This window comes from Somniosus microcephalus, unplaced genomic scaffold (assembly GCF_052327205.1).
Source record: "Somniosus microcephalus isolate GS21.2 unplaced genomic scaffold, FLI_Smic_1.0 unresolved_chr4, whole genome shotgun sequence".
Lineage (NCBI taxonomy): Eukaryota > Metazoa > Chordata > Chondrichthyes > Squaliformes > Somniosidae > Somniosus > Somniosus microcephalus.
Genome location: NW_028225182.1, coordinates 37,788,174 through 37,814,160, shown reverse-complemented (window position 1 = coordinate 37,814,160; position 25,987 = coordinate 37,788,174). Strand labels below are relative to the sequence as shown.

At 49.4% G+C, this 25,987-nt stretch overlaps 1 protein-coding gene across 1 annotated transcript in view; it reads left to right on the top strand.

Annotated features, from left to right (window-relative positions):
• LOC147090571 (retinal guanylyl cyclase 2-like) overlaps positions 1-25,987 on the top strand; it is a 71,824-nt gene that overhangs the window by 1,988 nt on the left and 43,849 nt on the right. Inside the window, exons 2-6 of the mRNA XM_085977313.1 lie at positions 259-560; positions 9,610-9,964; positions 15,410-15,494; positions 18,915-19,011; positions 21,151-21,291. Of these exons, the coding sequence (XP_085833439.1) occupies positions 259-560; positions 9,610-9,964; positions 15,410-15,494; positions 18,915-19,011; positions 21,151-21,291 (980 nt within the window). The remainder of the gene's footprint in view (positions 1-258; positions 561-9,609; positions 9,965-15,409; positions 15,495-18,914; positions 19,012-21,150; positions 21,292-25,987) is intronic.

Below are 25,987 nucleotides of genomic sequence, written 5' to 3'. Positions count from 1 at the left end.
TTGGAGGAGCGCAGAGATCTCGGAGGGTGTTACAGAGATAGGGAAGGGGTAGGGGGGGCGAGGCCGCAGGGGGGATTTGAACACAAGGATGAGAATTTTATTATCGCGGCGTTGCCGCATTGGGAGCATTGCGACAGCGACCACCCTTCGAGAGCACTTCGTGGCTGTAAAGCATTCCGTGACGCCCTGAGGCTGTGAAAGGCGCTATAGAAATGCAAGTTCCTTCTTTACAACCGTGCCCTTTATCGTTTGTTTCAGTGGTGGTGATGTGCATGCACTCGGTCCTCATTGGTGGGGAAGATCAGCAGATCCTCCTGGAGAAGGCGGATGAGATGGAGATGACAGGTGGGAGCTATGTGTTCATTCCTTACGACACCATCCACTACAGCCTCCCGTACAAGAACTCTGCCTACCCGGCGCTGGCCGGCAGCGGCGGGCTGCGGCGCGCCTACGATGCAGTGCTGACCATCACCATGGGCTCCAAGGAGAAGGACTTCTTTGAGGCCCTCGGCGAAGCGGTGAAAAGCGACGAGGTCCGCTCGCCCCTGCCGCCGACGCAGGTTGGTAACTGGGGTAAATTGGGGAAACACTGCGCCGGCTCCTGTGGCTAGTTCGATTCCGGACTCGTAAGCCGCGCTGTCTCGCGGGACCGCTGGTAGCGAAGTCGCGGTCGTGGTTCCTTGTCAGTTGTGATTTCCTGCACAGGTCGTTAAAGAAAAGGGTCCAGATCTCCGAGCGTGCTTCTGGCGGAACACCGCTGCTGATTGATTGATTGCGGATTGCGACCAGGCCTCCGAACGGGCGGCAGCTTGCTGGTTGTTTTTGTTGTCCTGTTCATCCATTGCTCCAACCTCAACAGCAACTTGTATTTGTATAGCGCCTCGAACATAGTAAAACGTCCCAAACACAGCAAGTGATCGGGAAGGCAAATGAAATGTTGGCCTTTGTTGCAAGGGGGTTGGAGTGTGGAAGTAGGGAAGTCCTGCTACAACTGTACAGGGTGTTGGCGAGACCACACCTGGAGTACTGCGTACAGTTTTGGTCACCTTATTTAAGGAGAGATATACTTGCATTGGAGGCTGTTCAGAGACGATTCACTAGGTTGGTTCCTGAGTTGAAGGGGCTGACTTATGAGGAAAGGTTGAGCAGGTTGGGCCTATACTCATTGGAGTTTAGAAGAATGAGAGGTGATCTTATTGAAACATATAAGATTCTGAGGGGGCTTGACAGGGTAGATGCTGAGGATGTTTCCCCTCATGGGGAAATCTAGAACTAGGGGGCACAGTTTCAGGATAAGGGGTCGCCCATTTGGGACTGAGATGAGGAGGAATTTCTTCTCTCGGAGGGTTGTAAATCTGGAATTCTCTGCCTCAGAGAGCTGTGGAGGCGGAGTCAGTGAATATATTTAAGGTGGAGATAGACAGATTTTTGAACAATAAGGGAGTGAAGGGTTATAGGGAGTGTAATGATATCAGCAAATAGAGATGGTATTTGCCTGTTCGATTATCATGCCTTAACAGCATGTTTGTATGTATTGATTGCTTGTGCCTGACCAGCAGAGGTCATGTGACCGAGACAAGCAAGGCAGTTTAGTTTAGTTTCAGTTTCGTTCTAGATGCATCACAAGCTTGATGTCTCCTGTAAAAGCTGTATAAAAGAGTTGAACAGACTTTAGATTAAAAGACATTCTCTTTCATAAATGTCTCATCATTGAACCCACAAAGAAATCAATACATGGTGTCAGAAGTGACTGAAAGAGATGAAGAGAAAAAATCCGAAGTTAAATCAGCTCTCCACAAATTAGCAAGCCAAAAGAGAACATCGTTGCTTACCATTGGAGAATAGCTAACGAAGTGAAAAAATGGAAGGTTTACACCCACCGGCGACGCTTCAGTTGACAGGTAATGTGGCTGAAAATTGGAGGAGATTCAAACAACGTGTGGGGTTGTATTTAGCGGCAATCGGAGCTGACGAGAAAAGTAATAAAAAGAAATCGTCACTGTTCTTGCATGTCGTGGGTGATGAAGCGCTGGATGTGTATAATAACTTCACATTCGCTGCTAATGGAGACAAAATGAAGCTAGATAAAATAATGGAACAGTTTGAGGCCTACTGCATACCTAAACGTAACGTGACGTTTGAGAGGCACAGATTTTTCACACGTGTTCAGAAAACGGGTGAGACTATTAATCAGTATGTGACTGAACTGAGAAACAGAAGCAAATCATGTGAATTTGGGGGACTGACAGACTCGCTGATAAAAGACAGACTGGTGTGTGGTATTCCAGATAATGGTCTAAGGGAAAGACTGCTAAGAGAGCAAGATCTAGACCTGGGAAAAGCCATAGCACTGTGTAGGGCTACAGAGACTGTGAAGTTGCAGGCAAAGGAGCTGTTCAGTGACAGTAGCTGCAACGTGGATGCAGTGAGTAAGAACGGACACAAACCGTTTAACAAAAAGAGCGCCAATGTGAAAAAAGAGGCGTGGCCAGCGAACAAAAATGAAAGGGACAATCGAAAGTCATGTAGTCGATGCGGTACACAGCATACACCAAGAAAGTGTCCAGCATATGGTAAAACATGCAATAGATGCAACAAAAACAACCATTATGCCCGTTGCTGCAAGAACCAAGCGCAACAAAGCAAGGTCCATGCAGTAGATGAAAGCGACATAGAGGAGTTCAATGTAGATGTTGTGTCTGAAAACAAAAAAGAAGAAAGAGACTGGATGTTAACACTAAAAGTGAATGACATACACATTCCATTTAAATTGGATACTGGAGCACAAGTTAATGTGATATCAGAGACTGATTTTAAGAAAATTAGACCCAAACCAAAGATACATGGAATAAAAGTGAAAGTGACAGGATACTCAGGTACTGATACACCAGTGAAAGGAAGATGCATTGTCAAAGTAACACACAAGGACAGAGAGCACACGCTAGCATTAATCGTGGTGCCAAAGAATGTGCAAGCCATACTAGGTTTAAAAGCCTGTGAGAGACTGAACCTGGTAAAGAGAGTTCTCGTTGTGGAAAGCGAAGGAGAGACAGACTATGATGAACTGAATGTTGCGTACACACCGGGTAAGCTGATGTATACAGCAGACACGTTGTCCAGAGCTGTTGACCCAGGAGAGCCCGCAAACACAGTGAAAAGACTGATGTACAAGGCAAAAGACAGTGGAACTGACTTCTACCAGAGCATGCTTATATACCGCACAATGCTGCTCGAGTGTGGTATGTCACCAGCCCAACTCCTTATGGGACGTCGGCTAAGGTCAAACCTACCCATCCCGGAGAACCTCCTGAAAACAAAAGAGGGGGAGAAAGTGAGGAAGTTCAAAGAGCAACAGAAAGAAAAGCAAAAGTACTACTATGACAGAGGAACACAAAACCTACCCGAACTCCACACTGGTGACCAAGTGAGGTTCAAAGACAAAACAAACACATGGACTCAGAAGGGAACTGTCCTGAGTGAAGTTCAACCAAGATCATACACCATTCAGACAGATGAGGGTGCTGTTCTGAGAAGAAATCGTCGAGATCTTCTCATGGGACCAGCCACAGCAGGTCAAGAGACTGATACTGTTGAACAACCTGATCACACAGCTGAGAACCAATCATCTGAGGCAACAACTCAGATTCAAGGACAATCAATCAGAAAATCCTCAAGACACGTGAAGCCTCCTGAGAGACTCATTGAGCAAATTTAAGGACTATTGTTATAGAAGGAAGTAATGTTATCTTATTCTTTCTTCAAGTTCTAGTGTATTTACATATTTCATGTGAACACACAAAGCAAGGTTAAAAAACCTTGATCATGATAATGATAATGTAAGTTCATTAAGTGTTACAGTTAAAATGCAGATTAATACAAAGAAAACATGTTGTTAGTTAAAAGTAAAATACTTTTGTTTTAAGAAAAGGAGATGTAATGATATCAGCAAATAGAGATGGTATTTGCCTGTTCGATTATCATGCCTTAACAGCATGTTTGTATGTATTGATTGCTTGTGTCTGACCAGCAGAGGTCATGTGACCGAGACAAGCAAGGCAGTTTAGTTTAGTTTCATTCTAGATGCATCACAAGCTTGATGTCTCCTGTAAAAGCTGTATAAAAGAGTTGAACAGACTTTAGATTAAAAGACATTCTCTTTCATAAATGTCTCATCATTGAACCCACAAAGAAATCAATACAGGGAGTGGGCGGGGAAATGGAGCTGAGCCCAAGATCAGATCAGCCATGATCTGTTTAAATGGTGGAGCAGGCTCGAGGGGCCAAATGGCCTACTCCTGGCTCCTATTTCTTATGTTCTTAAGGCGCTTCACAGGAGTATTTTAAGACAAAGAATTTGACACCGAGCCACATAAGGATACACTAGGGCAGGTGACCAAAAGCTTGGTCAAAGAGTTAGGTTTTAAGGAGCGTCTTAAAGGAGGAGAGAGAGGTAGCGAAGCGGAGAGGTTTAGGCAGGGAATTCCAGAGCTTAGGGCCCAGGCAACAGAAGGCATGGCCACCAAAGATTGATCGATAACAATCTGGGATGCTCAAGAGGGCAGAATTAGAGGTGTGCAGATATCTCGGGGGGGTTGTGGGGCTGAAGGAGATTACAGAGATAGGGAGATGGTGAGGGCCATGGAGGGATTTGAAAATGAGGATGAGAATTTTAAAATCGAGGCGCTGCTTAACCGGGAGCCAATGTAGGCCAGCGAGTACAGGGGTGATGGGCGAACGGGACTTAGAGTCCTAGTCATAGAGTCATACGGCACAGGAGGAGGCCATTTGGCCCATCGAAGTCTGTGCCGGCTCTCTGTAGAGCAATCCAGTCAGTCCCATTCCCCTGCTCTATCCCCGTAGCCCTGCAAGTTTATTTCCCTCAAGTGCCTATCCAGTCTCCCCTTGAAAACATTGATAGTCTCCGCTTCCACCACTTCCGTCGGCAGCGAGTTCCAGGTCCTCACCACTCGCTGCGTGAAAAAGTTTTTCCTCGCTTCCCTCCCACCCTGTATCTCTTGCCCAAAACCTTAAATCTGTGTCCCCTAGTCCTTGTACCATCAACTAGTGGGAACAGCCGTTCCCCGTCTAGCCTATCCAAACCCATCATAATCTTGTGCACCTCGATCAAATCACCACTCAACCTCCTTTGCTCTACAAATCCAGCTTCTCCAACCTGTCCTTGCAGCGAAGATCCCCCATCCCCGGAACCATTCTGGTAAATCTCCTCTGCACCCTCTCAAGGGCCTTCAAGTGCGGGTTAGGACACGGGGCAGTCGAGTTATGGATGACCTCAAGTTTACGTAGGGTGGAATGTGGGAGGCCAGCCAGGACTCCTTGGCTCAACGATCTCCCGCTGCGGCCAAGGAAACAAGTCACAAATCTGACATAAAAACAGAAAATGCTGGAAATGCTCAGCAGGTCAGGCAGCGTCCGTGGGGAGAGAAACAGAGTTAATGTTTCCGGTCGATGTCCTGTCGTTATATTTTGATTGTTCCGCTGGTTGCTCGTTTTTGCAGCACAGAGCCATGGGTGCGCACTGACCTCTGGCACCTTACTGGATTGACCATCGTTCCTGCTCGAGCCTTGACAGTGAGTGCGCAGCGAGAGTCCAACCACCGCCCCGCGACATTCAAAGGCATTACCATCGCCGAATCCCCCACCATCAACATCTTGGGGGTCACCATTGACCAGAAACTTAACTGGACCAGCCACATAAATACTGTAGCTACAAGAGCAGGTCAGAGGCTGGGTATTCTGTGGCAAGTGTCTCACTTCCTGACTCCCCAAAGTCTTTCCACCATCTACAAGGCACAAGTCAGGAGTGTGATGGAATACTCTCCACTTGCCTGGATGGGTGCAGCCCTAACAACACTCAAGAAGTTCGACACCATCCAGGACAAAGCAGCCCGCTTGATTGGCACCCCATCCACCACCTTAAACATTCACTCCCTCCACCACTGGCGCACCGTGGCTGCAGTGTGTACCATCCACAAGGTGCACTGCAGCAACTCGCCAAGGCTTCTTCGGCAGCACCTCCCAAACCCACAACCTCTCCCGCCTAGAAGGACAAGGGCAGCAGGCGCATGGGAACACCACCACCTCCAAGTTCCCCTCCAAGTCACACACCATCCTGACTTGGAAGTATATTGGCCGCTCCTTCATCGTCACTGGGTCAAAATCCTGGAACTCCCTCCCTAACAGCATTGTGGGAGTACCCTCACCACACGGACTGCAGTGGGTCAAGAAGGCGGCTCACCACCACCTTCTCAAGGGCAATTAGGGATGGGCAATAAATGCTGGCCCTGCCAGCGACGCCCACATCCCATAAATGAATTTTTAAAAAAGCGACATTCAGCCCAGGAGGGCCCAGTAACAGAGCTGAGGCCCTGAGGTCAGCAAGCAGCCATGTCTCTGTGCTGCAAAAAACGAGCCAGTGGTTCAGGAGAGAGCGAGAAGGCAGCAAACAGTGGAGCAACCAAAATACGACGACAGGCCATCGACCGGAAACGTTGACTCTGTTTCTCTCTCTCTCCGCACAGTCGCTGCCTGACCGGCTGAGCGTTTCCAGCATTTTCTGTTTTCTATTTCAGATTTCCGGTATTTATTTATTTTTGACAGAAAAGGGTTGTGTAAAAGTGACCCCATTTAACAGGCTTTCACCTGGATAACCTCAGCTTTGGCTGGCTTGACTATTTCAGGGCCGCGCTCATTCCCGTTGAATCAAATCTACTTGGCGGCGAATTAAACCAAGGCGTTTATATGCAGTAATCCTATTACATAGGAGATTGTCACTTCGCAATCCTCTTCAGCTCACACAGCGTGACTCAGGCAGATTAAGCGAGGCATCGACCTGACTCTCTCCACATCCAACGCGGGCACATAACTGCATCGTCTTTTCCACATTACCTTGTACTTTTTACCCAGCGAGTTGTGGCGATCTGGAATGCGCTGCCACGGTGGAGGCAGATTCAATCGTGACTTTCAAAAGGGGAATTGGATAAATAATTGAAGAGGAAAGATTTGCAGGGCTACGGGGAAAGAGCAGGGGGGGAGTGGGATCAATTGGAGAGCTCTTGCAAAGAGCTGGCACAGGCACGATGGGCCGAATGGCCTCCTCCTGTGCCATATCATTCTATGATTCTGTAAGTTTATTGTTCATGATATAGTACATATTAGGTAGTCTGCTATATATAATAAAATATATTTTATATTGAATAGAAAGAAAGACTTGCATTTCTCTAGCGCCTTTCACCACCTCAGGACGTCCCAAAGCTCTTTACAACCAATGAAGTACTTTTTGAAGTGTGGTCACTGTTGTAATGTGGGAAACGCGGCAGCCAATTTGCGCACAGCAAGCTCCCACAAACAGCAATGTGATAACGACCGCATATCCGCAGCGTAACAAAGACCGCCTATTTCCACCTCCGTAACATCGCCCGTCTCCGCCCCTTGCCTCAGCTCATCCGCTGCTGAAACCCTCATCCGGGCCTTTGTTACCTCTAGACTTGACTATTCCAACGCACTCCTGGCTGGCCTCCCACATTCCACCCTACGTAAACTCGAGGTCATCCAAATCTCGGCTGCCCCGTGTCCTAACCCGCACCAAGTCCCGTTCGCCCATCACCCCTGTGCTCGCTGACCTACAATGGTTCCCGGTTAAGCAGCGCCTCGATTTCAACATTCTCATCCTTGTTTTCAAATCCCTCCGTGGCCCTCGCCACCTCCCTATCTCTGTAATCTCCTTCAGCCCTACAACCCCCCGAGATACCTGCGCTCCTCTAATTCTGCCCTCTTGAGCATCCCTGATTATAATCGCTCCACCATTGGTGGCCGTGCCTTCTGTTGCCTGGGCCCTAAGCTCTGGAATTCCCTCCCTGAACCTCTCCACCTCGCTACCTCTCTCTCCTCCTTTAAGACGCTCCTTAAAACCTTCCTCTTTGACCAAGTTTTTGGTCACCTGCCCTTATATCTCCTTGAGTGGCTCGGTGTCAAATTTTTTGTCTTAAAATACTCATGTGAAGCGCCTTGGGACGTTTTACTACGTTAAAGGCGCTATATAAATACAAGTTGTTGTTAATCAGTTTTTAGTGATGTTGATTGAGGGATTGGCCCCAAGACACCGGGGAGAACTCCCCTGCTCTTCTTTGAATGCTAGCCATGAGATCTTTTACGTCCACCTGAGAGGGCAGACGGGGGTCTCGGTTTAACGTCTCATCCGAAAGACGGCACCTCCGACAGTGCTGCGCTCCCTCAGTACTGCCCCTCCGACAGTGCGGTGCTCCCTCAGTACTGACCCTCTGACAGTGCTGCGCTCCCTCAGTACTGCCCCTCCGACAGTGCAGCACTCCCTCGGTACCGTCCCTCCGACAGTGCGGCGCTCCCTCAGTACTACCCCTCCGACAGTGCGGCGCTCCCGCAGTACTGCCCCTCCGACAGTGCGGCGCTCCCGCAGTACTGCCCCTCCGACAGTGCGGCGCTCCCGCAGTACTGCCCCTCCGACAGTGTGGCGCTCCCTCAGTACTGCCCCTCCGACAGTGCGGCGCTCCCTCAGTACTGCCCCTCCGACAGTGCGGCGCTCCCTCAGTACTGCCCCTCCGACAGTGCGGCGCTCCCTCAGTCTGTAGCTCCATCGCAGGTATCCGGTATCCTACGCATAAACCACCCAAACTCCTCGATTCCATTCAAGCCTGCAAGTCACTCCAGGGTATCCATTCTGGAACATGAGGAATGGGAGCATCCTCACCGCATCCACCCGATCAAGCCCCCTCACAATCTTATATGTTTCGATAAGATCGCCTCTCATTCTTCTGAATTCCAATGAGTAGAGGCCCAACCTACTCAACCTTTCCTCATAAGCCAACCCCCTCATCTCCGGAATCAACCGAGTGAACCTTCTCTGAACTGCCTCGAGAGCAAGTATATCTTTTCTTAAATATGGAAACCAAAACTGTACGCAGTATTCCAGGTGTGGCCTCACCAGTACCCTGTATAACTGAAGCAAGACTTCCCTGCTTTTATACTCCATCCCCCTTGCAATAAAAGCCAAGATTCCATTGGCCTTCCTGATCACCTGCTGCACCTGCATACTAACCTTCTGTGTTTCATGCACCAGGACCCCCAGATCCCTTTGTACTGCAGCACTTTGCAGTTTCTCTCCATTTAGATAATAACTTGCTCTTTGATTTTTTCTGCCAAAGTGCATAACCTCACACTTTCCAACATTATATTCCATCTGCCAAATTTCTGCCCACTCACTTAGCCTGTCTATGTCAATAACCAGAGGTCATCGATTCAAAATCATTGGCAAAGGATCTAGAGGGGGGACGAGGAGAAATGTTTTCACTCAGAGCTGTGGGGGTCGGGAACACTCGAGGTGGTGGAAGCGGCTTCCAGCGATAATTTTAAACGGGAAGTCGGAGACAGGTCCTTGAGGATGAAGAACTTCCAGTGTTACGGACAAAAAGCGGGGGGGAGGATGTCGGACTGAGCACAGCCGCTCTTCCACAGAGCCGGCACAGGCCCCAGGGGCCGAACGGCCTCCTCCTGTGCTGTAAGTCTCTGATTTTACGTGCCGAGCATGCAGTGTTTAACGCGTGCTCTTTTTAACAGGTCTCTCCCTTGTTCGGCACCATTTACAACTCGATATACTTCATGGCCAAAGCGACAGAAAATGCCTATCGGAAAACCCGATGGGTAACTGGCACAACTATTGCCCGGCACACCAGTGAGATGGAGTTTGATGGATTTGACCAAGTGCTGAGGACGAACGTAGACGGGGTAGTCGTCGCCGACTATGTGGTGCTAGATACGGATGGACTTGGGGACCAGCTCAAAGCCACCCACTCAGTCAACATGGCCACGGGCACCGTGAAGCAGCTCGACAATGCCATCCATTTCCCACAGGGCTCCCCACCTGGCACAGATGACGACTGCTGGTTTGACTCCGAGGACGTCTGCACAGGAGGTAAGAGTTTGTTTTTTAAAAGTCCCGTCAGACTTCTCTTCTTTATTCAGTGTCCTTTTACCTCGTCACCAAATGTGATAAATCCATGTAGTGAAACAAGGAACTCGAAGAGGCGAGATATTAGAATTAGTCCGTGTACTTTATTAAACAACTGCATAACAAACATACAGGCCTGCATCCTCTCATTCCTGCTCCGCTGACCTTAACTGGTAGCAGCACCAGCTACAGCACCACCTGGTGGATAACCTTAATCATAACATCCCAGATTACTATAAAATCCCTCCATGGTCCTCGCCCCACCTCCCAATCTCTGCCACCTCCTCCCAGATCTCTGCGCTCCTCCAATTCTGGCCTCTTGAGCATCCCCGGTTTCCCCTCACTCCACCATTGGCGGCCGTGCCTTCAGCTACATAAGAACATAAGAAATAGGAGCAGGAGTCGGCCGTTCGGCCCTTCGAGTGTGCTCCGCCATTCAATGAGATCATGGCTGATCTTCTGCCGCAACTCCATTCACCGGCCCTATCGCCATATCCCTTGATGCCCTTACTAGTCAGAAATCTATCGACTTCTGTTTTGAATATACCCAATGACTGAGCCTCCACAGCCCTCTGGGGTAGAGAATTCCACAGGTTCACCACCCTCTGTGTGAAGAAATTTCTCCTCATCTCAGTCTTGAGGCTGTGGCCCCTGGTTCTAGACTCCCCAGCCAAGGGAAACATTCTCCCAGCATCCATCCTATCAAGATAGTGGGAGAACGGTGCGATAGTCTTGATTTGAATAGTTGGGGCTGTAGAGATAAGGAAGACTGAGTAGGATGGAGTATCAGAACCTGGGTGGAAAAAATGAGAAATCTTCAGCAGAGCACTGATCACTGAGAAAGGCGTAAATCAATGCAACTCTTACTTGTCTTTGTTGCACATGTTTGTTCTTGTTCAAGTCTCACTTCAGAGACTTGAGCACATAATCCAGGTACTGAGGAAGCACCGCACTGTCGGAGGGGCAGTACTGAGGGAGCGCCGCACTGTCGGAGGGGCAGTACTGAGGGAGCGCCGCACTGTCGGAGGGGCAGTACTGAGGGAGCGCCACACTGTCGGAGGGGCAGTACTGAGGGAGCGCCGCACTGTCGGAGGGGCAGTACTGAGGGAGCGCCGCACTGTCGGAGGGGCAGTACTGAGGGAGCGCCGCACTGTCGGAGGGGCAGTACTGAGGGAGCGCCGCACTGTCGGAGGGGCAGTACTGAGGGAGCGCCGCACTGTCGGAGGGGCAGTACTGAGGGAGCGCCGCACTGTCGGAGGGGCAGTACTGAGGGAACGGCGCACTATTGGAGGGGCAGTACTGAGGGAACGGCGCACTGTTGGAGGGGCTGTACTGAGGGAGCGCCGCACTGTCAGAGGTGCCGTCTTTCGGATGAGACGTTAAACCGAGACCCCCGTCTGCCCTCTCAGGTGGACGTAAAAGATCACACGGCCAGCATTCAAAGAAGAGCAGGGGAGTTCTCCCCGGTGTCTTGGGGCCAATATTTATTCCTCAACTAACATCATTACAAACAGATTATCTGGCCATTATCACTTTGCTGTTTGTGGGAGCTTGCTGTGCGCAAATTTGCTGCCGCGTTTCCTACATTACAACAGCGATGACAAAAAAATGCCTCATTGGCTGTAAGGCGCTTTGGGACGTTCTGCTAACATGAAAGGTGCTGGAGAAATTCTACTTTATCACTTTGTTGCCCTTTCCCGACTCTTTAACTGTCTTCAATCGATCCACGTACTCTTACAGTTACAGCTCTGTTATTTCTGTTGAGATAACACAGTGAAAGGCCAAGGCGGGAAGAGGTAGATAGATCAGGAAGCAGTGCCTAGGTGAGGGGTGAGCTTGTTTGCTTGAGGACTGAGGGAGGCTAAAGGGTTAGCGACTGCAGTACCTTTCGATTTCAGCAGATGGCAACACGTTTGAAGTTTACAAAGAACGAGAGAGGAATACCGAGGGTAAGAAATGGTGTGACTGAGTGAGAGGTGAGAGAGGGACGGAAAGCTTTCACTGTACGTTCTACCCTACTCCAGCTCATCCGAACCTCGGCTGCCCGTGTCCCAACTCGCACCAAGTCCTGTCCACCCATCACCCCCTGTGCTCGCTGACCTACATTGGCTCCCGGTTAAGCAGCGCCTCGATTTCAACATTCTCATCCTTGTTTTCAAATCCCTCCATGGCCCTCGCCCCCTCCCTATCTCTGTAATCTCCTTCAGCCCCACAACCCCCTGAGATATCTGCGCTCCTCTAATTCTGCCCTCTTGAATGGCAATAGATTGGGAGAAGGGGAAGTGCAAAGAGACCTGGGTGTCCTTGTGCACCAGTCGCTGAAGGTAAGCATGCAGGTGCAGCAGGCGGTTAAGAAGGCAAATGGTATGTTGGCCTTTGTAGCGAGAGGGTTTGAGCACAGGAACAAGGATGTCTTGCTGCAGTTGTACAGGGCCTTGGTGAGACCACACCTTGAGTATTGTGTGCAGTTTTGGTCGCCTTATCTGAGGAAGGATGTTCTTGCCATGGAGGGAGCTCAGCGAAGATTCACCAGGCTGATACCTGGGATGGCAGGAATGACGTGTAAGGAGAGATTGGGTCGATTGGGCTTATACTCGCTGGAGTTTAGAAGAATGAGAGGGGATCTCATTGAAACTTATAAAATTCTGACAGGACTGGACAGACTAGGTGCAGGAAGGATGTTCCCGATGGTCGGGGAGTCCAGAACCAGGGGTCACAGTCTAAGAATAAGGGGTAAGCCATTTAGGACAGAGATGAGGAGGAATTTCTTCACCCAGAGAGTGGTGAACCTGTGGAATTCTCTACCACAGAAGGCAGTAGAGGCCAATTCATTAAATATATTCAAGAAGGAGTTGGATATATTTCTTAAGGCTAAAGGGATCAAGGGATATGGGGAGAAAGCAGGGACCGGGTACTGAATTTGGATGATCAGCCATGATCGCATTGAATGGCGGAGCAGGCTCGAGGGGCCAAATGGCCTACTCCTGCTCCTATCTTCTATGTTTCTATGTTGAACATCCCTGATTATAATCGCTCCACCATTGGCGGCCGTGCCTTCAGCTGCCTGGGCCCTAAGCTCTGGAATTCCCTCCCTAAACCGCTCGACTTCTCTTTCTTCCTTTAAGACGCCATTTAAAACCGACCTCTTTGACCAAGCTTTTGATCACCTGTCCGAATATCTCCTTATGTGGCTCGGTGTCAAATTTTGTTTGATAATCGCTCCTGTGAAGCGCCATGGGGGCGTTTTACTATATTAAAGGCGCTGTGTAAATACAAGTTGTTGTTGTATCCTACCCAGGAATGCAAGAGAATCATAGAATCTCACGGCACAGAAGGAGGCCATTCGGCCCATCGTGCCTGTGCCGGCTCTTTGAAAGAGCTCTCCGATTAGTCCCACTGCCCTGCTCTTTCCCCGTAGCCCTGCAAGTTTTCCCCCTGCAAGTATTTATCCAATTCCTCTTTGAACATAGGAATGGGAGGAGGCCATTTAGAAGAATGAGAGGTGATCTTATTGAAACATATAAGATACTGAGGGGGCTCGACAGGGTAGATGCAGAGAGGATGATTCCCCTCGTGGGGAAATCTAAAACTAGGGGGCATAGTTTCAGAATAAAGGGTCGCCCTTTTAGAACTGAGATGAGGAGGAATTTCTTCTCTCAGAGGGTCGTAAATCTGTGGCATTCTCTGCCCCAGAGCGCCGTGGAGGTGGAGTCAGTGAATATATTTAAGGTGGAGGTAGACAGATTTTTACAAGATAAGGGAGTGAAGGGTTATGGGGAGCGGGCAGGGAAGTGGCTTTGAGCACAAGATCAGCCATGATCTTATTGAATGGCGGAGCAGGCTCGAGGGGCCAAGGGGCCTATTCCTGCTCCTGTTTCTTATGTTCTTATCAAGCCCCTTGAGCCTGTTCCACCATTCAATGAGATTGTGGCTGATCTGTGACCTAACTCCATCTACCCGCCTTTGGCCCATATCCCTTAATACCTTGGGTTAACAAAAATCTATCAATCTCAGATTTAAAATTACAGGAAACTCTTTGGTATCCGGCACCGACGGGACCAGCATGTTGCCGGTTGATCAAAAATTCCGGATGATGGAGAGGGTTATCTACCGAGGCTATTTTTAACAAAGAAACATTAAAAAAATCAAGAAATGTGCAGTATACAGTAGTTGGGTACTCACCTAGAGAATGTTGTGTTAAATGGATGGTGGAAGATGCTTGATTAAGTACAGTACTGCCAGTTGAGGGTAATGCAATGCAGTGACTACCAGCAGCGTGGGAGAGTCAGACTCCTGTTACAGGGGGATTGAGGTGTTCCGACTTCCGACAGCGCCAAGAAGCTGAGTAGTGGCAGTTTGGAGAACTACCCCCACTGACTAACTTGGCCACTGCGGGACACTCGGACTCGGCAACATTGCCGGTTATTGAGGTGTTGTTTTTGGAATGAGAATTTTGCCGGTTAATAGAGAATTCCGGATATTTAGGTGACGGTTAAATGAGTGTCCTGTAACACTTAACCCAGCATCAATTGCCGTTTGCGGAAGAGAGTTCCAAACTTCTACCACCCTTTGTGTGTAGAAGTGTTTCCTAACTTCACTCCTGAAAGGTCTGGCTCTACTTTTTAGATTATGCCCCCTAGTCCTAGACTCCCCACCAGCGGAAATAGTTACTTTCCATCTACCATATCAGTTGCCTTTAATATCTTGAAAACTTCAATCAGATCACCCCTTAACCTTCTAAATTCTAGGGAGTACCAACCCTAATTTGTGTGTAATCTCGCCTCGTAACTTAACCCATGGAGTCCAGGTATCAGTCTGGTAAACCTACGCTGCACTCCCACTCCAGGAGCCATCCAATTCGTCCCAGTCCCCACCCCCTACTTGTTATATCCGAGTGGTAAGGTCCAATAACTGATATAAGTGAGACTTCAGGAACCCAAAACTTAACTTTTTAATTACACAGTTTAGGAGAGAACAGAGCTCTTACAGCTACAGGCATGCACTTCTAATTCTTACTGCACGATGCAAAAATGGAGGATCCTATGAGTCATTCTACCCATAATGCAATGTTACCTTAAAACACTGGTAAATGAACCCTTAACATTTGTCTCCCTCTGGTGGATAACTTAAGCATTACATCCGAGATTACTATACTACTCTTTCTCCATAGCCCTGCAAATCTTCTGCCCTTAAAGTATTTACCCAATCCCCTGTTGAAAGAGACCCTGCTTCCACCACTCTTTCAGGCAGTGCATTCCAGCTTACAAGGCACTGATAATCAGACGCTGTAATGCTCCCAGGAGTGGCCGGAAGTTTGCGACTCATGAATGGACTTGAAGTTTTATTGATCATTAATTGAAGCTGAGCGGAAAAAGTACCCATGGATGATTGACTGTGTCTCTTGCCTAGGAGTGGACCTCATGTTCGTGCTGCTGATATTCGCCCTGGTGGCTGGTTTGATTCTGGCCGGTGCAGCCTTGGCCTACTTCCTCAGGTTTGTCCTCTTCTCATGTTCTTACTGTTTTCTTTCACTTTCGCTTGCTGATTTTTTTCTCACCCCCCCCCCCCTTCCTATACAGAAGGCATAGGATCACAGAGACTCGCGGGACAGGAGGAGGGCATTCGGCCCGTCGGGCCTGTGCCGGCTCTGTGAAAAAGCAGCCGTGCTAGTTTCAAATCCCCGGCTTTGTGTCCATAAGTTCTTCATCCTCCAGTGCCTGTCCGACACCCGTTTAAAATTATCGCTGGAATCCGCTTCCACCGCCTTTCCAGATGAGCGTTCCTGACCCCACAACTCTCTGAGTGAAAACATTTCTCCTCGTCTCCCCTCTAGATCCATTTCCAATGATTTTGAATCGATGGCCTGGTTATTGACCCACTCGCCCGAGGGAATAGTTTTTCTCTCTTTACTCTATTAAAACCTCTCAATGATTCTTATTGGGGCTGTCTCTCAATGGAGCCTTTCCACCATCTACAAGGTGCAAGTCAGGAGTGTGATGGAATACTCTCCACTTGCCTGGATGAGTGCAGCTCCAACAACACTTGAGAAACTCAACACCATCCAGGACAAAGCAGCCCGCTTGATTGGCACCCCATCCACCACCTTAAACATCCACGCCCTCCACCACCAGCGCACCGTGGCTGCAGTGTGTACCATCTACAAGATGCACTGCAGCAACTCGCCAAGGCTTCTTTGGCAGCACCTCCCAAACCCGCGACCTCTTCCACCTAGAAGGACAAGGGCAGCAGGCGCATGGGAGCACCACCACCTCCAAGTTCCCCTCCAAGTCACACACGCCATCCTGACTTGGAAATATATCGGCCGATCCTTCATCGTCGCTGGGTCAAAATCCTGGAATCCCTCCCTAACAGCACTGTGGGAGTACCTTCACCACACGGACTGCAGCAGCTCAAGAAGGTGGCTCACCACCACCTTCTCAAGGGCAATTAGGGATGCGCAATAAATGCTGGCCTTGCCAGCGACGCCCACATCCCGTAAGCAAATAAAAAAAAAAAGGATCCCGAACCCAAACCCTAAACTGGATCCATGGATGCCTAGTGGTGGAATCATTGAGCAGATGGTCACATGTGGATGCTTTGGTAGTTAACCTGATTTGGGTTGTTTCAAGCAGTTTGGGGGGTATTACCCTCTACTTATTACATACTTCTTTTTCCAACAGTCGTCAGTGTGGACCATGTGGCCCACGGGTGCATTGTGCCACAGAGAGTTTCACAACATGAGTTTGATCACACCAGCAATCTTGGGTAGTTATCCCTGGATCAGAGATAAGCTGTGGTGTTCACCGTGGCTCAGTGGGCAGCACACTCGGAGTCTGTCGGAGGGGCAGTACCGAGGGAGCGCTGCACTGTCAGAGGGGCAGTACTGAGGGAGCGCCGCACTGTTGGAGGGGCAGTACTGAGGGAGCGCCGCACTGTCGGAGGGGCAATACTGAGGGAGTGCCGCACTGTCGGAGGGGCAGTACTGAGGGAGCGCCGCATTTTCGGAGGGGCAGTACTGAGGGAGCGCTGCACTGTCAGAGGGGCAGTACTGAGGGAGTGCCGCACTGTCGGAGGGGCAGTACTGAGGGAGCGCCGCACTGTCGGAGGGGCAGTACTGCGGGAGCGCCGCACTGTCGGAGGGGCAGTACCGAGGGAGCGCCGCACTGTCGGAGGGGCAGTACTGAGGGAGCGCTGCACTGTCAGAGGGGCAGTACTGAGGGAGCGCCGCATTGTCGGAGGGGCAGTACTGAGGGAGCGCCGCACTGTCGGAGGGCCAGTACCGAGGGAGCGCCACACTGTCGGAGGGGCAGTACAGAGGGAGCGCCGCACTGTCGGAGGGGCAGTACTGAGGGAGCACCGCACTGTCGGAGGGGCCGTACTGAGGGAGCGCCGCACTGTCGGAGGAGCAGTACAGAGGGAGCGCTGCACTGTCGGAGGGGCAGTACTGAGGGAGCGCCACACTGTCGGAGGGGCAGTACAGAGGGAGCACTGCACTGTCGGAGGGGCCGTAGTGAGGGAGCGCCGCACTGTCGGAGGGGCAGTACTGAGGGAGTGTGCACTGTCGGAGGGACAGTACTGAGGGAGGGCCGCACTGTCGGAGGGGCACTACTGAGGGAGTGTGCACTGTCGTAGGTGCAGCATTGAGAGAGCGCCGCACTGTCGGAGGGGCAGTACTGAGGGAGCGCCGCACTGTCGGAGGGGCAGTACTGAGGGAGCACTGCACTATAGGAGGGGCAGTACTGAGGGAGTGTGCACTGTCGTAGGTGCCTTCCTTCGGATGAGACATTTTATCAGGGACGGTAGCATTGTGGTAATGTTACTGGGCTAGTAATCCAGAGGCCTGGGCTAATGATCCAGCAACGTGAGTTCAACTCCCACCCTGGCAGCTGGGGAATTTCAATTCAATTAAATAAATCTGGAATAAAAAGTTAGTATCAGTAACGGTGACCGTGACACTACCGGATTGTCATAAAAACCCATCTGATTCACTAATGTCCTTTAGGGAAGGAAATCTACCGTCCTTACCTGGTCTAGCCGATATGTGACTCCAGACCCAAAGCAATGTGGTTGACTCTTAACTGTCCTCTGAAAGCCACTCTAGTTGTATTCAAGATTGCGGCTCACCACCACCTGCTCGAGGGCAATTAGGATGGGCAATAAATGCTGGCGTCGCCAGCGACGCCAACATCCTGTGAACGAATAAAAAAAAATATTGGAAGAAGAACAGGGGAGTTCTCCCCGATGTCCTTGCCAACATATATCCCTCAACCCACATCACCAAATCAGATGATCTGGCCGTTGTCTCATTGCTGTGTGTGGGAGCTTGCTGTGCGCAAATTGGCTGCCACGTTTCCTACATTGCAACAGTGACCGCACTTCAAAACGCACTTAAGTGGCTGTAAAGCGCTTTGGGAATGACCCGAGGTCATGAAGCAGCAAGTTCTTTCTTTCTTCGAAGATAGGAGCAGGAGTAGGCCATTCGGCCCCTCGAGCCTGCTCCGCCATTCAATGAGATCATGGCTGATCATCCAAATTCAGTACCCGGTCCCTGCTTTCTCCCCATATCCCTTGATCCCTTTAGCCTTAAGAAATATATCCAACTCCTTCTTGAATATATTTAATGTATTGGCCTCTACTGCCTTCTGTGGTAGAGGCCAATCTTGAAGCTGGTCCCCACACAGGGAGGGTCGGTCAATCAGCAAGCGAGCCATGCCAGTTTCAGAATGGCATTGGGAAGAAGGCTGGTACCAGACTGTCTGCTCACCCACATAGTCAGCACGACATGCTCAGCAAGGTGGGGGGGTGGAGCCGTGAAGGAGGTGAGAATAAAATTACCTGGGGAGAGAGGAATGACTTGAGAACATTGCCAACAATTGCGGGAGATCTGCCCAATCTTTTCGTTCATGTCCCGTAGGGATCGCATCCAGAAAGTTCAGCTGTTGAGAGGACCGAACAAGCTCGTTCTCGGCATGGACGACCTGGTGTTTATCAACATACGGCTCAGTCGGAAGGTAGGGAAGTCTGCAGTCTTGGTCTTCAGCTTAGCAGGTGCACACCTTGACCTCATCCAAAACTCTGCCGCCCCCGTCTCCTAACTCCCACTGACTGCGCTCGCTGGCCTACATTGGCTCCCGGGCCCCGATCGCCTCCATTTTAAAACACTCATCCTCGTGTTGGACTGGTAATCCAGAGGCCTGCACTGATGATCCAGCAGACGTGAGTTCAAATCCCACCACGGCAGCTGGGGAATTTAAATTCAGTTAATTAAATAAATCTGGAATAAAAAGCTAGCGTCAGTAATGGTGACCATGAAACTACCGGATTGTCATAAAGACCCACCTGGTTCACTAATGTTCTTTAGGGAAGGAAATCTGCCGTCCTTGCCCGGTCTGGCCGATATGTGACTCCAGACCCACAGCAATGTGTTTGACTCTTAACTGCCCTCTGAAAAGATCCCTCAGTTGTAACAAGCCACTACAACAAAGTCAGCACTCTGGGTGTACCTTCATCACACGGACTGCAGCGGTTCAAGAAGGCGGCTCACCACCACCAACTTCTCGAGGGGCAATTTGGGACGGGCAATAAATGCCGGCCTGGCCAGCGATGCCCACATCCCGTGAACGAATATAAAAAAAACCTCAAATCCCTCCATAGATTCTATACAATGGCAGTGAGTGGGAATGGGTTTTGGTGCGCTAGGATTCTATACTGTGAGAGCCCATGGGAGATGCTTGGCTCCCATGTAACTATGGGAGCAAGTGTGAAAACAATGAGGAATTTGGTGGGATTGAACAACAAGCACTTTGATCAATTGCAATTCTAGACTCGGATCAGGTTTTATGGTAACTGGACTAAGCTGTGATCAGTTTGTGGCCATTGACCAGAAACTTAACTGGACCAGCCACGTAAATACTGTGGCTACAAGAGCAGGTCAGAGGCTAGGTATCCTGCGGTGAGTAACTCACCTAACTCCCCAAAGCCTTCCCACCATCTACAAGGCACAAGTCAGGAGTGTGATGGAATACTCTCCACTTGCCTGGATGAGTGCAGCTCCAACAACACTCACGAAGCTCGACACCATCCAGGACAAAGCAGCCCGCTTGATTGGCACCCCATCTACCACCCTAAACATTCACTCCCTCCACCACCGGTGCACCGTGGCTGCAGTGTGTACCATCTACAAGATGCGCTGCAGCAACTCGCCAAGGCTTCTTCGGCAGCACCTCCCAAACCCACGACCTTTACCACCTAGAAGAACAAGGGCAGCAGGCGCATGGGAATACCACCACCTCCAAGTTCCACTCCAAGTCACACACCATCCTGCCTTAGAAACATAGAAAAATAGGAGCAGGAGTAGGCCATTCGGCCCTTCGAGCCTGCTCTGCCATTCAATATGATCTTGGCTGATCCTCTATCTCAATACCATATTCCCACTCTCTCCCCATACCCCTTGATGCTTTTTGTGTCTAGAAATCTATCGATCGCCTTCTTGAATTGTTTTCCACAGCCTTCTGTGGTAGAGAATTCCACAGGTTCACCATCCTCTGAGTGAAGAAATTCCTCCTCATCTCAGTCCTAAATGTCCTACCCTGTATCCTGAGACTGTGACCCCTCATTCTAGACCCCCCACTTGGAAATATATCGCCGTTCCTTCATCATCGCTGGGTCAAAATCCTGGAACTCCCTCCCTAACAGCACTGTGGGAGCATCTTCACCACACGGACTGCAGCGGTTCAAGAAGGCGGCTCACCACCACCTTCTCAAGGGAAATTAGGAATGGGCAATAAATGCTGGACTTGGCAGCGACGCCCACATCCCATGAATGAATAAGAAAAAAAATACCGGTCAAATTGTTCAAATACTACGGGACAGGTTTACAAAGGAGGAGGTTAGGACTTAGTAGGGAGGTCAGGCAGGAACTTTCTCAACTAAATAGGAATAGAGTGGTGGAGTAAGTTACACGGGAAGACTGGACGTGGCCAGGAACAACAGCTCACTCGGATAGTTCGATCAATCTCTGGAGCGACGAGGATCAGGTGGATTGGTGAGAAGATGGGCTGGTGGGATCGGTCCATCATGAAGGTGAGGCTTGTTGGGCCGAGGGGCCTCGTGCTGTTCCTAAAAAAAATTCCTCCATTTTTATGTTCCAGAGACTGACCGGTGAGAATGAAGCCAGCGTCGTGGGGAAAAGCGTCTCGGACTTCAAAAGCATCAAAACCCCCAAACATTCCATCTCGGGAAAAAGTCTCCCGGCGGCGACCCCAGAAACCAGCAACGTGGCCATCTATGAGGTAAAATTCTTGCGCTCTCTCGGGCCTGCAATGCGGCCGATGGCGGTGTTTTTACGACGAGTCAAATACTTGACAAGAACCTTTATTTATTTGCCAATTTAGTAGTTCTCCACCGCGCCCCCCCCCGCCCCAATTATTGGTTTTTGCTACATTACAACAGTGACTACAAAAAGGACTTCCTTGGCTGTCAAACTCTCAGGGACATGCTGAGGTTGTGAAAGGCGCTATATAAATGCAGGTTCTTCCTTTCCTTCCACCTCTTTTACTGGCACTCGGGAGGATCTCTCCATGCACAGCGCCAACGCCCACCTGCTCCTGTGTATCCACCAGTTTTGTTCGGTAGAGTTCTTGGGAGCGGAGAACGCAGTCTGAGTTGACTCAGCGTCCAATTTCCCCCTCCATGAAAGCCCCCGCCTCCACTTCGTTCTGGCGCCCAACCTTTACAGTCTGGCTGAGTTCGGGAGAACTTATCTGAGGAAGGATGTTCTTGCCTTGGAGAGAGTGCAACGGAGATTCACTAGATTGATTCCTGGGATGAGAGGGCTGCCCTATGATGAGAGATTGAGTAGAATGGGCCTATACTCTCTGGAGTTTAGCAGAATGAGAGGTGATCTCATTGGAACATATGAGATTCTGAGGGGGGATTGACAGGGTTGATGCTAAGAGGATGTTTCCCCTGGCTGGAGAGTCTAGAACCAGGGGCCATAGTCTCAGAATAAGGGGTCGGCCATTTAGGACTGAGATGAGGAGGAATTTCTTCATTCAGAGGGTTGTGAATCTTTAGAATTCTCTACCACAGTCATTGAGTATATTCAAGACTGATATCGATAGCTGGGTGGGAATGTAAGTTGTGAAGAGGATACAAGGAGGCTTCAAGGGGATATAGACAGGCTAAGTGAGTGGGCAAGAACATGGCAAATGGAATATAATGTGGAGAAATGTGAAGTTATCCACTTTGATAGGAAAAATAGAAAAGCAGAGTATTTTTTAAATGGTGAGAGATCGGGAAATGTTGGTGTTCAGGGGGACCTGGGTGTCCTTGTACACCCATCACTGAAAGTTAACATACAGGTACAGCAAGCAATTAGGAAAGCAAATGGTATGTTGGCCTTTATTACAAGAGGATTTGAGTATAAAAGTAAAGGCGTCTTCCTGCAATTATAATGGGCCCTGGTGAGACCACATCTGGAGTATTGTGTACAGTTTTGGTCGACTTACCTAAGGAAGGATATACCTGCCATAGAGGGAGTGCAACGAAGGTTCACCAGACTGGTTCCTGGGATGGGGGGATTGTCCTATGAGGAGAGATTGAGTAGACTAGGCCTATATTCCCTGGAGTTTAGAAGAATGAGAGGTGACCTCATTGAAACATACAAAATTCTTACAGGGATTGACAGGGTAGATGCAGGGAGGACGTTTCCCCTGGCTGGGGAGTCTAGAACCAGGGGTCACAGTCTCAGGATAAGGGGTCGGCCATTTAGGACTGAGATGAGGAGAAATTTCTTCACTCAAGAGGGTGGCGAATCTTTGGAATTCTCGACCCCAGGGGGCAGTGAAGGCTCCGTCATTGAGTATATTCAAGACAGGGATCGATAGATTTTTGAATATTAAGGGAATCAAGGGATATGGGGATAGTGCAGGAAAGGGGAGATGAGGTAGAAGATGATCTTATTGAATGGTGGAGCAGGCTCGAGGGGCCATATGGCCTACTCTTGCTCCTATTTCTTCTGTTCTTAAGTAGCTGGGACAAAAATGGACGTTTATCTTTGGTTTTACTCATAGCTTAAAAGGTCCATTGCATCTCTGTATTTTTCATAATGGCCACCGCTCTCTGTCTCAACTGGCAACTGACTGTCTTGGCTGTGGGGGCAGCGCTGCATAGGAACACACTACACTTGGTAAACTCGCATTTAGGTAATTCCGCCAAAGACTGCAACTCCTCCACCTTTTCGCTGTTGAGAAGGACGTCATAGAGATTCATATAGCAATAACAGCACAGGAGGAGGTCATTCGGCCCATCGAGTCCATGCCGGCTCGCTTTAGAGCAATCCAGTCAGTCCCGCTCCCCCGTAGCCCTGCAAGTTTATTTCCCTCAAGTGCCTATCCAGTCTCCCCTTGAAAACATTGAGTGTCTCCGCTTCCACCACTTCCGTCAGCAGCAAATTCCAGGTCCTCACCACTCGCTGCGTAAAAAAATGTTTCCTCACGTCCCCCCTGTATCTCTTGCCCAAAACCTTAAATCTAGTCTAGTCCTTATACCATCAACTAGTGGGAACAACCTTTCCCCGTCTAGCTTATCCAAACCCGTCATAATCTTGTACACCTCTATCAAATCACCCCTCAACCTCCTTTGCTCTAATGAAAACAAATCCAGCTTCTCCAACCTATCCTTGTTGCTAAGATCCCCCATCCCCAGAACCATTCCGTTAAATCTCCTCTGCACCCTCTCAAGGGCCTTCACATCCTTCCTAAAGTGTGGTGACCAGAACTGGACGCAATACTCCAGTTTTGACCTAACCAGCGCTTTATAAAGGTTCAGCCTAACTTCTCTACTTTTGTACTCAATACCTCTATTTATGAAGCCCAAGATCCCGTATGCTTTGCTAACCGCTCTCTCAATATGTCCCGCCACCTTCAGGGACCTATGCACATTAACTCCCAGGTCCCTCTGTCCCTGCACACTCTTTAAAACTGTGCCATTAAGTGTATATTGCCTCTCCCTGTTCCTTCTGCCAAAATGCATCACCTCACACTTCTCTGTATTAAATTCCATCTGCCGCTTGTCTGCCCATTCTGCTAGCCTTTCTCTGTCCTTAGTTTAAGCAGAATACAAAGAGATGCGATGGACTGATTTATTAGGTAACCCCTTGAAGGCTTCTAATACTGTACAGTTCTGTTTAATACCATGCGTGTGTTGTTTGCTTCTGTTAGTAATTATATTTGTAAATAAATCCGGGTAGAAAATTAGCCTGTTACAAAAAAGTTTTCTTTTTTCTTTAAGAGTGATATATTTTCAGTCCTACATACGATCCAGTACCAATTTTGCCGCAAAAGGGTGAATAGTTAACCCTGAGTCATGCTACTCATTCCCAAGCATACTCTAAAGTTGTAGGCTATGCTTGTAGGGATCGTGGGTTTGCCTACGCAAATTACAAATTTGCGCGACTGCGATAAAGAGAATTAAGAAAAGAAAGACTTGCATTTATATAGCGTCTTTCACGACCACCGGACGTCTCAAAGCGCTTTACAGTCAATGAAGTACATTTGAAGTGGAGTCACTGCTGTAATGTGGGAAACGCGGCAGCCAATTTGCACACAGCAAGATCCCACACACAGCAATGTGATAATGACCAGGTAATCTTCGATTTTGTTATGTTGATTGAGGGATAAATATTGGCTGGGACACCAGGGATAACTCCCCTGCTCTTCTTTGAAATAGTGCCATGGGATCTTTTACGTGCACCCGAGAGAGCAGACGGGGCCTCGGTTTAACGTCTCATTCGAAAGACACACCTCTGACAGTACGGCGCTCCCTCAGCATTGCACTGGAGTGTCAGCCTAGATTTTATGTGCTCAAGTCCCTGGTGTGGGACTCGAGCCCACAACCTTCTGAACTCAGAGGCGCGTGTGCTGCCCACTGAGTCACAGCTGACAATTAAGAGAATTAAGAGAGGGTTCAAATGGGAGGAGTGAGCACGTGGGCAATTTCAGTCATGGACATGGGCCCCCATCTCTGTGTTCGGCATCAACAGGCATGGCTAATTGGAACAAAAAGGCAGACCTGCATTTCTATAGCACCATTCACGACCACCGGACGTCCCAAAGCACTTGATGAAGCTCCCATCCATTTTGTATATATGTAACTGCATGTAAACTGTCGAAGTTATGCTGAGCCTTTATAAGTGTCAGCTGTGGCTCAGTGGGTAGCACCCTTGCCTCTGAGTCAGAAGGTTGTGGGTTCAAGTCCCACTCCAGGGGACATAAAGCTAGGCTGACACTCCAATGCAGTGCTGAGGGAGTGCTGCACTGTCGGAGGTGCTGTTTCCTTATCTGAGGAAGGGTGTTCTTGCCATGGAAGGAGTGCAGCGAAGATTCACCAGGCTGATACCTGGGATGGCAGGAATGACGTACGAGGAGAGATTGGGTCGATTGGGCTTATACTCACTGGAATTTAGAAGATTGAGAGGGGATCTCATCAAAACCTATAAAATTCTGTCAGACCTGGACAGACTAGATGCAGGAAGGATGTTTCTGATGGCCGGGGAGTCCAGAACCAGGGGCCATAGTCTAAGGATAAGGGGGAAGCCATTTAGGACTGAAATGAGGAGGAATTTCTTCACCCAGAGAGTGGTGAACCTGTGGAATTCTCTGCCACAGAGGGCGGTGGAGGCCAGTTCATTAAATATATTCAAGGAGGAGTTGGATATATTTCTTAAGGCTAAAGGGATCGAGGGATATGGGGAGAAGGCAGGGACAGGGTACTGAATTTGGATGATCAGCCATGATCTCATTGAATGGCGGAGCAGGCTCGAGGGGCCGAATGGCCTACTCCTGCTCCTATCTTCTATGTTTCTATGTAAATCACGGGTTAGGCCACAGCTAGAATATTGTGTCCACTTCTGGGCCCCGCACTTTAGGAAGGATGTGAAGGCTTTGGAGTGGGGATTTACTAGAATGGTACCAGGGATGAGGGACT